Here is a 15848-nt window from a genome sequence, read left to right as displayed (position 1 = left end):
TAACTGTACACTTTTTTAGCAATTATTTTAACAACTTGATAAACATACCTACATATTGAGTTTCCGTTTTAAATAAATATTGACATATTTTTTCGTACAACATACAATAACGGTATATTTTAAATAAAAACTTAAATACATACATAAATACATTTGCTGAACTATTTTCATAACATTTTGGCTTATAACAAACTAATAAATAGATATTATTATAAAATAAATGTTAAAACAAGTTTTTTCAAGTTGTGCCAAAAAATATCATTTAACGCAGCCATGTGGCAAGTCTCCTGTTTCCATGTTGCAAAAAGTATGTGCAGGCCTAAAATATTAAATTTATTATTTTTAGAAAAAAAACTATTACTTTTTCATCAAAATTATGAAAATAAATTCTACATTTTTGCCTTTGTGATATAAAAATATTAAAAATAAATAATATTCATATAAGAGTTAAGGGGTTACATGGGTTTCATCGACCAAAAAATGGCATATTTTCAATAATTATTTTTTTCCTATAAACCAATAAAAAATAATATTTTATTCAAAATTTCTACTATTCTAAAAACTCATATTTTAGAAAACTTTTTTGAAATTATCAAAGAAAAATATTCAAATGTCCTCCATTAGAGACCCTTTCTGGCAATCCTACGCAAAAAAGTGTTTCTGCGCTGTCAGAAGAACTTCTTACATGACCATTAAAAGTCAAATGAAAGAAATTAGTGCTTTACTTAAAAACATAAACTAGGTATTAGAAGAAGGAGAAACAAATACAATTTGTGAGAAAAATACTTTGCACATTTTTTTTAATTAAATTTTTTACATAACATCGATAGTTATAAAATTACCGATAAATTATCAATGCTATAAAAATTTTAAAGAAAGAATTTTTTTTTTGCAAAATATTGATGTTTTTATAAAATTGTTGATAATTTACCGATATTGCGAATTTTACAGAGTATAACCTTTTAATGAAATATCGATATTTACCCAGCATTTTATTAATTTATTGCAAGTTGCTTATTTTTTTATAAAATTATCGATAACTTATCAATGTTATGCAATTTTTATCGAAATAATTTTTTGCAAACACCGATAATTAAAAAAATATCGATAAATTATCGATAACATTAAATTTTTATTCCATAAAATTTTCATAACGGTTCATACGCACTCGCACAAATTTTACATTTTCCATCCATCATCCTGACCCTCTTCGCAAAATTGCTGCTGGTTTGCTGCTTTTCATGAAGTTTTGGAATGATGGTGAATATTAGAAAAGCCTCGGCCTATAAAAGCATATGGAATAAGATATTTTATTGAATATGAAAACTTTACTGTTAATTACAATGGTTGAATTTATTAAGAATAAAGAATTAAATGTGATGGAATATAATTTACTAATTTTGCTTTGAAATCTTTTATATTTTTGCAAAACACTTACCAGTTCACTCATTTGAAAGCAAGGAATCGTCAAGGGTTAAGCATTAGTTAAATGAAAAAAATTGGTTTTTTTAAATAGGTGACAACATGCAAATATATATAAGGGTTAAATGTGTTGTTAAAGTCTTTTAAATTAGGGAAACAACAAATCGGGAATTCATTCTGGCAAATGCCTGATGACTTGTAAGTTTTCGAAAACAAAATATTTGTAAATTTGTATGCAACCTTCAATAGATGTAATCATTAAAAGACATCTCACTTATCTATAAATAATTTACGACTAGAACGTGTTCAAAATAAAATATTTAAGCAATTAAATACTTATATACATACATATACAGTTGTATAATTTCCAAACCAGAAATTAATTATTAAACACAAAAATTAAATTTCATTATAAATCATTCACCTTTCCTCGGTAGTGTTCATGCCACCTGCTAGATTTTGGAGTGCCTGCTGACTTCAATAATATTTTTAGTTTATAAAAAGTGTTTATGAGCAGCTCTCATTATTTATTCAGCGCTGTAACTGTGTATGAAAATCACAATCAATTAGTTTTGTTAAAACGCGCTCGTTGACAAACTGAGCAGCCATCAGAATTTTTGGGCGTAAAATTTTCTGCTTCTGACAATATTTTCGCTAATTTCTATTATAATAAATATAAGAATCTTATTTTCAATTGAATGCAGAAAATTCTACTACTTTGAATATAAAATTGCACCACGTGATATCTGAGTTTTAGTTGTTGCTTTCATTGTTTTCAAATTGATTTTTTATTATTAAATAGATTTTTTAATATTTTTACTTATTATAAGTAAAATATCTAACTGATTGAAAAATTAATGATAAAGTTAAGTGTTGCTTTATAATTATTTTACAATTGTTTTTTTTGATATATAGTATTCAGTATAAAGGTATAATAATTTATATACGGTATGAAAAATATAATATACTATAAGTATGTGTATGTATATGTTTTCATGAAATCATATTTCTGCAAATGACGTTACACCAATTACCATTCGTACGATACTAAAGCTGCTAGTATTCGCTATCCTCAAGAATCATAGTTCAGCATCATAGTTCCAAAGGTCATAATTTAGTCATCAATTTGTTGCGGTCACTTTGTAGTATTCGTTTATTTCGCTTCGTGTATTAAATACTATTTTTTCTGAAATTATCCTACAAGCTCTCCAATCCATAAAACTCTCCGGTGAAAGCTTCGTCCGCTGTTCTGCATTATGCATTACACTAAAAATCCAATTTACAGTATCCGACAAAACCAAGGCCCACCTAACATCTTTTTATTATTTTTTGAATATTTCTTCCAAGAGTTCAACAATTCATACGTGGAATATATTATTAGTAGGCACTGTAAGCCAGCAAATAAAACGGCATGACATTTACCGTTAGTTTTGGTCTCACTTGCACGACTTTTTATAGATAAAGAGTTTTACACACCGCCAAAGTATGCATTTCTTTGTGTAAATAATTTTTATAAATATTATTAAATAAACTTGAGAAAGGTAAAATTTCACTAATTTAATAAAAAAAAAATTATATTTTTAAATCATATTTTTATGTAGTGAAACGTCAGAAGCTGGACATGTAAGCGATGATTTGCGAAAATTGATCTTCTGGATTACCATATGTACAAGGACTCGCTTAAAAATAATCCAAGAGCACGACCACAGTTAAAAAGGTAATCAAATATTACAAAAAAAACAAATGGTGAACTAGAGATCGGGCAAAGATCAGACCGCCAAAAAGCAAGAACTGCTGGCAAAGAGACTAAAATAGTCAAAGAAGTGAAGAAAGACCCAACTGTTTCAGCCAGCTTTATTCAGCAGAGTGCTCAGATCAATATTTCTGAGAGAACAATCCAACGTAGAATCCCAGAAGATGGCTATTTCAGTCACTACAATATCAAAAAACCTTTCACTAGCAAAAAGAACTTGAGTCGACAATTGGAAATCAAATAAATTTAAAAGTTTTCACAGAAAAAATTCTAGAAAATTTGCTTTTTCCGGCCTTCTAACTAGCTATAAGCAATCTAGTCAAGGAAGCACTATTTCACTATTCAAAAACTTAAAGTAGCATTTTGCTCTTGACATTCATGGCGTAAGCATAGTTTTGTCGTATATACTGTATTTATGTATATATTTGGCTTAAATGTAATCTCCTTGTTAAGTAAATGCATGGTGAGTTTGTAATTTTTTTATTATTCTTTATTTTCGTTATTCTCAATTTGAATGTTTTCGCTGCGATCGCCGACACTATTTAAATTCAAAAAATTCAATTCAAAGACCTTGGTTTTTTTTTTGCTAATCTTCGTTCAATATTGTACTGGTAATATTTTCTTATTAAATATTACAGTTATGCTGGTCTTGTTTGGTTCATAACTACTAAATTTAAATTAGTCATTAAATCAGCATCAAAAATTTGCAATTCAATTCATTTAGTTGACTATAATAATAATTATATATTTTTTTCATTTTTTATTTGCTTATTTCTTGTTTTCAAATGCTGTTTATTATGTTTTAAATTTTTGGTTTATTTTGAAATAAACTAATTATGTATTTATTTGCCTTTTTCGGGTTTTTTAAAAATGTACAATCTGCTGTTATGTTATTTTAATAATTTCTGCTTCATTTATTTAATTTTTAGTTTTAATTACGGCTAATTAAAGTCAAAATGACTGAAATTCTATATACGTCTATATATTTGTTTACTTGCATTAATTATTAATTTAATTTAATTAATTATTAATAATTAAATTTAATTTTGCTTCATAGTTTACTGCTGCACTCAATCATTCATACAATTAATTTTGTATACTTAATTAATTTAATTTATTAAATTGCGTTTATTTTCTATTTATTATTATGTTTAAATTACAATTAATGACTAATAACGACATAAAAAATCAGCGCCTGACTTTGAAAATCTCGCAGTTTTACACTTTTAGTTCACTATAATCTCCATAGTTGAAATCCGCTTGCAATGCAAGGCATAATTCTCAATTAATTTCAACTTATTTGCATATTTATTAAAATTCTAGTTAATCAATCCTTATTGTTCGCCATGTTTGCCATGCGTCTAGCTTAGAGTTTAAATAGAGAAAGGAGTATTTTTCTTTAAATTGTTGTCCGTATTTTTTGTTTTTGCTTTTGTTTTTAATAAATAGTTATAATTTATTAAAAATTGAATCTAATTTAAATATTTAAAATTTGTTAAATGCAACTAGTTCGCTTATTATTTATACATCATTTCTATCCTTACTTAATGCTTTAGAGAAAAATTTCAGTATTTTATTTTATTTTTGTTTTTGCTTATTTAAAAAAGGGGTCTGAAAAACTGTCTGCTTGCTGCCTGCTTGTATGCCGCACAATATCTCATGCACTCACTGTGCGTTGGTTCGCTTACTTTTCGCATGCACTGTCAGCTGCTGTGCGCCACTAATGTATTGTTTTCTGTGTACTCAACGCTGCTCGCTTCATGCCCTATGTAACTGTAAATTGTTATTATTATTTTCTCTTTTATTTTTGTATCTGTTTCAAAAGCTCGCTCGCGTTGCGCGGCTCCAACCAATGAACCGGCGCGCCTAATTATGTTACTGTCTACACTCGTTTATGTACTTGCTATTTGCTACTACACGGTTGCCAACTGTTTTCGCTAAATTCTGCTAGTTATAATATTTACCTTATGTGTTACTTATTCTGTATTGCGTCCACACTACCGTTACAAATGTACGTGTACTGCTAGTTCCATAAAAATGCTATTGGTTTATCTCATTACACTGACAGGTTATCTGTTTGCTAAGTTACTGCTATTGCATTTAACCGTTAAAATTATACCAATTACCCGCAAGTTTTTATAAATTTTTTTCGTTCGTAGAAAAATTAAATTTAATTATTGTTTATATTATGTTTGTTTACTTAAAAAAATAAAAAAATTATCCAAACTCTATTTACGCCGGATCGCATCGTATTGTACTTACATACATTAATATAACATTATCATTATTATTTTTGTGTGGCAGCGTTTGTGCTTTACTTGTATTAATAGTTTTTTATTAAGTTATTTTATTTAAAGTGTATTTCTTTTTAAACCCCACTTTTGCATTTGTAACGTTTTGTGTTAAATTTTTCATTCGCTTTTGCATGGCTACCTCGTCGCTTTGAGCAGCGCGCGGAGGTCCCCATTGTCTTGAATAATTTTCTTTAATACAAATTTAGAATTCTGGCTTTATACCCTTTTAAGCAAAATTTATGTTCACACGTTTTTGCTTAAATGAATTGAAACTGAGGAATTCATAAAAAATCAAATCGAAAAAATACATTCATACACTACTACATATTCCCTCAAATCGCTTTTTCGTATAAAATGTAATACTTGTTTTTTACCTATAATTTGTTGAAATTTTATCCATTACTTATGATAATATAAATTTATTACTTTCTTTTTTAATTATAACTACATATATATAAAACTTTGTAAATTGCTGATATTTATCATATGTTTTTTCTAAACAAATTGTACAGTTTGAGAAATATTGATTTGCTTACGAAATACGGTGTGTATTGGTAAAAGAGAGACTAACCAAAATGGTGGTGAATGATGCTCAAAAAAAAAAAAGAAAATAATAATAATAAATAAAAAGAAATATATAAAAAAATATTTACATTTAACAATAAAAAAAAATATTTTGAAAATATATCTTCAATCTTGTACATTTAAGAATACCCGTTAAATCAAGAAATAACCTTCAAAATAATGCCTAAATGGAAACCAATCTAAATACTAATGAAAAAAGCTTTTGAAATGTTTCGAAAAGTTGAATGCTCCACTAGTTGGCCTATCTAAAGAGCATATTGAAAACCTTACGCTCGTTATTAGTTCAAAAGTAAGAAGTGAACAGTTATTGTGGCACAAAGAAATTAAGCAACTGTAAACAAAGACAAAAGGCTCTGTTCATGAGAAAGTCGTCGAGGCATTATTTCCAACGCACAACCCGATCACTAGCTCTGAGCGACGAAACGAAGCTACTGAATCACCCCCCTGGTTACAGAAGAAGAATTACTAGCCATAGCTAAAAAAATCAAAATCAGCAAAGCGGAAGACTGGAATCGATGGCATACCAAACAGCGCTCTAAAGGTAGCCATAATTTCAAAGCCCAATGTACAACGCATGTGTAAAAGAAGGGATGGTTTTAATACCAAAACCAAAAAAAACACCATGTGAACCTTCATAGTATCCACCTCTTCGTATGTTCGACACAATGGGCAGTGTGTAGAAAAGACTCCGCTTGGAATTTGCAATTCAGGAAGCCAGCGGTCTATCCGAAAGACAATATAGTTATAGAAAACAGAGGTCCACTATCGATACACTGATAGAAGTTGTCGACACTGTGAAAAGCACGACGCGGACGACTCTATAGTGGTAGCTGTGGTAGTAGCTCTCACTCACAGGAGAGTGTGGGATTACTTCAAGCAGCACTTTCGAACTGAAGTACTAGCTTGTATACCGCCCATAGATATACAGGTAGATGAAATCGCGAAATTATATGAGCTATTAGCGCTAATAAAAGTAATCACAAAATGAGAGGAGAGAACAAAGAGCATAATTATAAGGCAGCAATGGTGGTAAACTTCAACCAAAGAACGGTGGACCCAAAGCCTTATATCTGACATCCATAAGTGGATAACTAGACAACATGGGTACCTGGATTTTTACCTGACCCAAATATTAAGCGGGCATGGGTGCTTCAGAGGCTACCTATACATATTTCAAAATGACGTCAAAACGTATTGTTCGATGTGTCCGGAGTCCATAGAAAACTCTGAACACGTGTTTTTCCACTGTTCTCGATTTCGAAACATATGGGAAAAATTAGAAACTGCACTAGATGGTAGTTTAACGGTGGAAAATTTGACCGCATTTATGTGTCTGTCCTCTGACAAGAGGAAAGCTGTTCGCGAAGCGGTCATTTTCATCATGACTAAATTAAAATAGCTACAGCAGAATAGGCGTCAGTCCGTCCGTGCTATAGAGGAGATATAAAATGTCTTGTCTCTCTCAAAATGTAATAACTAATCTGGTGGTTCCGTGGGAGAGTATTGTAAACCACACATTTAAAAAAACTATAGGGTGTTTTTAGAGGTTTGAAGAAAAGACAAAGTGAATTTTCTTGCACCCAGTTCCCAAAAAGATTAGTCATGAGGTTTTCAAATCGTAAACAAACTTTGGACATAAAGTGGGCAGTTAATTTAGTTTATAGTAAGGCTACTTAAGAGTTTTTCATTTGCTCTTTGTTTAACGAGAGAGGTACTTTGCTATTCACTCTCCATTTACGATAAGTAAAATATAAGAGACGGCTATAACCACGTAAGCAGTGCCTACGTTAGTAAAGAAGTAGAGGAGTCTATAAGAGAATGGCTGTTCTGAGCATGAAACAGAAATATTTCCAGTATGTGAAGGAGAAATTTGGTTGGTTTTAGGTCGAAGAGGCCAAGAAAATGGTTTGGCAGTTTGAATTTTTATTATTGTAAGGTCTGAGATCCCAAGAATGAATCCAGAGTTGAGCTCAAATGTTCGCATGTAAGATTAACAGGCGAAATGCCGTAGCTCGCATTTTTTCTCAAAGGTTTAGGATTTCTTAGAATTTAAGAATGTGTTTCGAGTTGATAATGAAAAGGAAGATTAACAGGCAGAGCTGTTCTTAAGAGTTTGAATTTTCCATGTTTTAGTACTAAGCGGAAATGGAAAAAAAAAATATAATAATTGAGTGTAAGTTGAAAACAAAGTTGAATTTGAAGTGTGGAAACTGAAAAAAAGTTGTGTGAAACAACCTTCAAATACAAAATTTTCATAATGAGTTACAGATTGGTATACTTGGTAGATAGTTGATGAATAATTTTGCTCTCCACTGTACGCGTGCTATAGTAAATGCATAGGTGCATTTTGCAATATAAATATAAAATTGATTCGGTAATATTTTTTCAAAAAAAGTAAATGTTTAGAAAATAAATTTTTTATAAAAATTATGGAGAGTGGCTTATACTTGAAGTTCACTGCTTTATTTCCATAGATATTACATATACAGTGAGCTCAAATTTATGAATTCAGTGATAATACTTTACAAATAACATTTGTATAAAATTGTAATTACCTACATACATCGGTATGTATGTTTGTATGTGTGTATGCAATATTTTCTATATTTTCGTATATATTTTTAAATAACTACTGCTGCAATGCTTCATTGCTCGGGGGTATGCATGCCTGTAAGTATGCGTGTAAGGATTGATTTTCCATTTGTCAGCAATATTTTTGTTCTTAGTGTATTACTGCTTTGAGAGGCTTTTGGTTTTTAGTAGCTTCACAAATACTATTTGCATGTGGTTTGCCATTGCACATATATTCTATGCGAGTTGTTTGCTTCTTTATTGGTAAATTACTTATTTTAGTTGTGATTTATGATGTACATGTGAAATATTTGTTATTCCTCTTCAGTTGTGTTTTACGGTAATAAGCTGATTTTTGTTTGTCTTGCATAGCTCATATGTCAATTAATATTATTTTTTTCAGTGTACTACACTTTTTCTGGTTAAAAATTTACTCTATGACTTTGCACATTTTGCTTTTGCATTTTTTGTTTTTTTTTTTGTTATTATTTTTCTAATTGTTTTATATTCAAAGCAAATTCTGATTGTATCTATTGCACAAGATTTACAAATAGAAGCAGAATAACCATACTAAACTAAAGAAGAACTATTAAAAAATAAAGCCAAAAAAGTTTAGTTGTGTTACAGCTTTAGATTCAAGCATTTGGTGTCTGCTGCTCTAAAGCTTTCATGGGCTAACGAAGCTTGCGACAAAAGCTCCGCAAGCGCAAGTGTAAGCGAAAAAGCGCCAGCCAAACACATTGCACGTAATGCCGTTAGTGTTCAGTCTGTGGTTTTGCCTGTGTAGTTGTGGTTTGTAAGCAGTCATTAGTGGGTCCACACCGGTGCCAACTGCTTACTGTAGCCAACTTTGTAGCTTGTGATTAAATGCTTGTTTGAGTGACTTGATGGTTTTCTTTACTTGTTATATAATAGAAAAAAAAAACTAAAAATTTTAACGTAGGTATGGTAGCGCCTCCAAATTTATTTCAATTTATTTGCTGTACTTTGAGATGAACGAGCGATTTTTTGTTCGGTTCCTAAGCTATTAGCAAGATTTGCTGATTTTTATGTAGAAATGGAAATGATTATATTATATATTTGTGGAAAATTAAATGAATGTTGTTTGTATGAGTTTTCAAACATTTTTTAGCATCTTTTTTAGACTAACTTCCATGAATGAAATACCGAAATCGCATATAAGAGATCAATTAAGGTACTTAGATGATGGCATTACCAAAATTCTTCAATAATTCTTACAATATACAAAATTTCCAACATTCTTCGAACATTTTTTACAAAATCTTCGTACATCATCATAAAACCTCTTAAATACCCATATAAAATAAAGAAGAACTAAATTTTTGATAAATTTCTTTGTTTGGATTCCCATAAAACGCACAAAAATCAGCAAATTTGCTATTTTTTTTAATTTGGAAAATTCAATCACATCGGTGGCCCTAAACCAAACAAATGCATTGTTAAGTGTCCCCACCTGCGCCTACAAGTTGGTTGCTTATATTCACATATACATATATGTATGTACAAACATACATATACAATATATTTATACCGCACCCAACCGCCGCCAAACAATAAATCGCTCGATCATAACGCATTTCATAGTTTATACATTTTGCCGTCATCAACACGCAGATATTATTGCTCGCAACCATTTCTTGCAGTGCATGCTGTCTTGTATCAATTCTCTACGGGATCCCGCCGTGCGGGTCCACACACACGCGCCAGCGTAACCACATACACATACACATATGCATGGTGACGCGTCGTATGTTTTATGAGCCTTATGAGGTGTTGTTAGCTTACTTCAACTTATTTGTACGCAAATTTCGCGCATGACATTTTTCACGCTTTTTTCATATTTATTATAATTTTGTTTTTCATTGCAAATTTCCCAGTTTTTGGGTTATTTATATTGGTTTTGTACGCTTGTTTAAGTTGTTTGGAGTGGGTCTTTTATTTTATATGCGGGAGTTTATCTTCCTTTATGTCGTAATTGTTTTGCAAAATATCGCATGCGATACATTTTTTATACTACACGCTAGAGTTATTAGTGGTTTTTGTTTATTATAATTAATTGGCAGTTTTAACGGCTTTTTATTTAGGCATATATCAATGCTTGCGTCTGCTCTTTGCTTACTTCGTTTAGTTTTTAGCTTTATACACACATTTTCACGCATGCGATAATTTGCACACAATACGCGTTTATTTGTGCTCTTGTTTAATGGAAACCTTTATGAAATGTTAAAGTAAATGATAAATTAAACTGAATTTGTAAATAATGTATGTAATTTTGTAATCTCTTCTAACTAATGACATGAACATCTGATTTTATCTAACTGCTATGACATCGATTTACGCTGCTATTATAAAATCTGCTGACTTTTAAATATGTGTATGAGCCTTATGCGCCTACTATTTAGCTTAATTAAGTGGTTCTATGTAATTATGCTTGTAAATTTACCTATTGGAGCCCAGTTGTCAAGCAAATGGTTTTGAAAGCCGTTTATGACATTTCGCAGATTTCATTCATTTCATAATGATTCCTATTGTGAAGTTGATTTATATATCTATGTCTATATAATTAATATTAATATGAATTCTATTTACTGGTTATGGTGAACTCTTGCCGATATATGCTGACGCATAAATGGTCAGTGTATATTTGTATTGTATGTATTTCCTATATACAAATAGCTGCTTTTTAGCTCGAAGTGAATTACATATGATTTTTTTCTCCTCTCAAATCATCCACATTGCTTACACTCACAGTTTGACGTTGAAAGTTAAGACGTCAGTTAAAAATTGTTTGATAGGTACAGGGATTATTACATGCTTTAAAACACCTCAGTTGTTTAAGTCTGCGAGTATTCTTGGACTTTATATAAGATATATAAATTCTAAATTTAATATGTTTTTTCTTGTAGGAAAATATGATTGAAGTGAAGTTTTGGATATTGCTATGTGTGAAAAAATAGTTAATTCAAATATAGAGTTGTTGCGCTTTTTGTTCAAGCTTTTAAGGAGTGAGTCCTTTGTGACAGCTTTCTTAAAATTTGTGATTAAATACGTAATTTAAGTATAAATTCAGCTTTTGAGCTTTGTGTGAAAGCTCGTTTTGAAAGCTCGCTTGTTTGTGAAAGCCTTCTTACTTAATGTATGAGTAAAAAGAATTAATTCATTTATAAAGTGAGTTTTTGCGCTTTTCCCGAAAGTTTTTGATAAAAGCTAACTCTTTTATGAAAGCTTTTTACTTAAAAAGTGTCCACAATAACTAATTTAAGAACAAATTGAGTTTTTGGGCTTGTTTTGAAGTAAATTTTTCAAAACTTTCTGAAAGTTTTTCCTTTAAAAGGTGTAAAAGCAAAAGCTTTCACAAAGCTTAATTTATGGAGAAGGCTTTCTTACTTAAAATAAGTGAAAAAATAATCAAATTAATTATAATTTGACTAGTATGATGTTTTTATGAAAGCTTTTAATCAAAATATTCTTCTTGATCAAAATCCGCTTTGTTTGAAAACTTTTTGAAAGCTTTTTCATTTAAAAGGTGTGAAGTGGGAAGAAGTTAAAATATACACGGTGTTTTTCAGCTTTTGAAGAAAGCTAGGGGAAGGCTTTCTTATTTAAAAAGGTGCAAAAATAATTAAACTATTTACAATTTGAGTTATTTCAGTGTTTTGTGAAAGCTTTTGATGAAAGCTCTTGATCAAAGCACACTCTCTTTGAAAACTTTGTCAAAGTTTTTTTCCTTAAAAGGTGTGAAAAAGGGAAGCATTTAAAATATAAACGGAGTTTTTGAGCTTTTGTGAAAGCTTTTTTACTTAAAATAAATAAGAAAACAATAAAATTAATTATAATTTGAGTTGTTTAAATTTTTTGTGAAAGCCTACTCTCTCGTTAAAACTTTCTTAATTAAAAAGTTTCCCTATGCCAAGGTGTTCTAGGGAAGCAACTAAAGTGTAACCAAATAATCATTGCTTATCAACTTTTCTCAGGGCTTTCGTCCCTATCTGTCTATCCAAATTCTTTTTACTAAACTCTCTACACCAGTTTCAACTATTTCTACCATAAATTTAGCAGTGTTTGTATATATTTTGTTTGGTAGTTGATGAAATTAGTTTAAAGTTTTGTTTTTGAGTTTTCAGTTTGGAATTAAAAAATCTATTTACGCTCTAAGTTTTTGTTTAGGAAGAGAAAAAGATTTTTTTGTTTAAATACTAACAATTTAACTAAAGTATTTTTTATAAATTGGTTTTAAATGTATTACGATATTTGTGTTTTATTTTCTTTTTAGTTGGTTTTTACGATTTTTTTGTTTGTTTAAACTTGTTGCAGAGATTAAACATTTTTATTTAGATTTTCCGATTTTTTTGCCAGTGTATCTCTGTTTGTGTTTGCAAGTCTGTGTGTTGGATTGATTGATTGTTGAAGGTGAGCGTTTTTGTTGTTGTATTTTTTGTTAGGTGTTATTAGTTTTTTTCTTTTTTGGTACTTTGTGGATGTGTGTGTGGGTGAATCCTTGTTTAATTGTGTTTGTGTTTCCTTTTTTGGGGTTTTCTTGCTGGAAACTGATTTTCGCTTCGCCATATTTGTAACTGCGTTTGGTGACAATGTGTTGTTGTTGTTACAAATTGCGTTTGTATACAACTCGGTGTTTGTTGTTCTTGTTTGTTTATTTTTGGTAGTTACGTGCGTGTATTTGTGCGTCTTTGGTTGTGTTGATATTTTTCCGTTTATTTGTTTGTTTGTGTGTTTAGATTTTTACGTTTTTTTTGGTTTTAAATTTTAAAGTTTACTTAAAAATTTTCGTTATTAATTTAATAATTAACAAATTGATTTTATAATAAAACCAATAACAATAACCTCGCTCATATGGCTACGAGACAATAATATGTGGTGCTGATAGTAGTACAGCTATTGTGGCTAATATTGTGAACATTGTGAATATGATAAGGCACAGTCTGTCAACGACCATAGCTGCGAATTTCCAATCATTGGCAATGTCATTTTCCTCGTCTTCTTTGCGTAGCTGTTTTATTGTGTACAAAATTTTATACAATTTCCATACACATTTTGTATTTATTTTAGTATATTTTAATTGTTGTTATTGTTATAATTTTTATTTATTTTTTTTTTATTTCAATTTTAAATTAATTTTTTATATATTTTTTTAATTTTTATTTTTTTTAATATTTTTATTTTAATAATATTGAAGTGCAAGCGCGAAGAAACAGAAGAGAGAGAGTGTAAGAAAGAAACATAAATTATTTTCTTTCATTTATTATTATTTTCTATTGGACTTATAATTTGGTTATGGTAAATAAGTAAGTAATAATGTAAAATAGGCTTATATACATATACAGGAATTATTTATAAGCTATGTATACAGGGTCAACTTGGCTTAGTGATAGAAATATCTAAAAAGTGTGGCTTAGTTATTAATAAAATCCATGCAATTTGTGGCTATAAATTTCAATATGTTTGCGGAACTCATTATATTATATATTTATAAAAATAATTACAACATAATGATCATAAAATTTATTTTTTTCCATTACTGTAAAATATGTATGCTTGTAAGAAGCATATAAGTTATATGAAAGCATTAAATTATTACAATAAATAATACATAAATAAAATAAAAAATCTATAAATAACTCAATTAAAGTCCTAAACCCTGCCAGCTCAGTGCGGACACAAACCACGCATTTATTAAGATTCTAAGACGATTTGTCAGTGTAAGATCTTTTTCTATAAAACAATCCTAAATGAAATGTAATCAGATTTACAGATTTCTTTATTAATTGCAGTATTTCTTCAATTCATAAAATTGATACTTTATGGCTGGGATAGCTTTAATTAATGAAAGCTTAAAATACAACATATCCAAGATCAGCACCGCTTTGAAGGCATGAACGAGCTTTCCTTCTCATTTCTAAAATTCTCTCTCTCAGCGATTACTGTGAATAGGGCAGAAAAACCGTAGAAAAAGTTCTAAAATGATATGTGTAACCTTTTCGTTTACAAAAAGTTCTTATAAAGCTTCAATTTTATTACTCTACCTTTCATTTCATTCCGAAATGTTTTCTGTCATTTCGTATTGCGTCAATAGCTGAAAGCTCAACAGAAAAGAGGTAGAAAATGGGTAGTTTGTAGATTGAATATGAATATCTAATGAAAGCTTCAAACATAGCAAACCGAAGATCAACGCTAATGAAAGCGCAAAGCTTTTGTGCAACGCGTTTTTACTAATGTTTAAAATGTTCTCTGTCAGAGAATACTGTGTCAAGAGGAACAAACCCGATAAAGAAAAGTTCGAAGATAATTTGTGTAACCTGTTTGATTATACAAAGATCTTAAAACAGCTTTCATTTTAGAAAAGGCTTCTACATTAACAGTTTGCAACTTGGATACCGTTATACAAAAAAAAATAAAACAGTGTATAGTATGCGGTGGTCAGCGCTATTCGTAGCACAAAGCTTAGGTATAACGAGCTTTTCATTTCATTTCAAAATTGCTTTCTCTCATTGCATATGTAAAGAATAGTAGAAAGTTTAAAAAATATTTTTGACTACTGATTTATTTTTTAAGGTGAAAGCTCGTTCAAAATCGAAAGCTAGTAGCCTGATTATGAATGCATAATGAAAGCTTCAAATATAGAATAGCGAATATCAAGACTGCTAAGAAAGCATATAAGAAATGCTATGAAGCTTTTAAGCTTTGGTAGAACGATATTTTTATCTTACTTCTAAATTGCTTTGAAGCTTTTAAGCTTTTTTAGAAAAATCCTGTTTTCTTACATACTGTATGAAAGGCAGAAAGCTTTTGATAATATATGTATTTAGTTCAGATATTTTTGACTTTTCCATTAGGAAAAAAATAGTTTATATTTCTTTATCGTAGTTTTTTATTGTTAAATAAACTTTCGTAATAATTAATCATTAAATTAACATTAAAAATAAGCTTTCATATATAATAAACAAAAACTTATAATTTAACAGCAAATATTTGAAAATCGTCCAACATACCTGATCGGTTATAAAGCGAATTTCTTTCAAAATTAAACCTAGTTCATATTCCGTTGCTGATTTGATGCACGTGTGATGCGTAACGGCATCCGGCATGCGTGTGCTACCGATCGGACCGATGCTGCCGTCATCGCCTTGACTATAAAGTGAAAATAAATGAGCTTAGTAAATGATTTTCATATCAATAAAGCCGAT

At 29.7% G+C, this 15848-nt stretch overlaps 1 protein-coding gene across 2 annotated transcripts in view; it reads right to left on the bottom strand.

Annotated features, from left to right (window-relative positions):
* Window positions 1-4027: 4027 nt before the first annotated feature.
* LOC105232452 (neuronal acetylcholine receptor subunit alpha-7) overlaps window positions 4028-15848 on the bottom strand; it is a 208731-nt gene continuing 196910 nt past the window's right edge. For both annotated transcript variants that reach the window (XM_011214134.4, XM_029552836.2), the window contains exons 13-14: window positions 15654-15792; window positions 4028-13654 (exon numbers count right to left, since the gene is read on the bottom strand). In XM_011214134.4, coding sequence (XP_011212436.3) covers window positions 13502-13654; window positions 15654-15792 — 292 coding nt within the window. In that variant the 3' untranslated portion in view covers window positions 4028-13501. The remainder of the gene's footprint in view (window positions 13655-15653; window positions 15793-15848) is intronic.

Source organism: Bactrocera dorsalis, chromosome 1 (genome assembly GCF_023373825.1).
Source record: "Bactrocera dorsalis isolate Fly_Bdor chromosome 1, ASM2337382v1, whole genome shotgun sequence".
In the NCBI taxonomy this organism is placed as follows: Eukaryota; Metazoa; Arthropoda; class Insecta; order Diptera; family Tephritidae; genus Bactrocera; species Bactrocera dorsalis.
The sequence above is the reverse complement of the archived record's forward strand: the minus strand, read 5'-3'. Positions and strand labels throughout refer to the sequence as shown.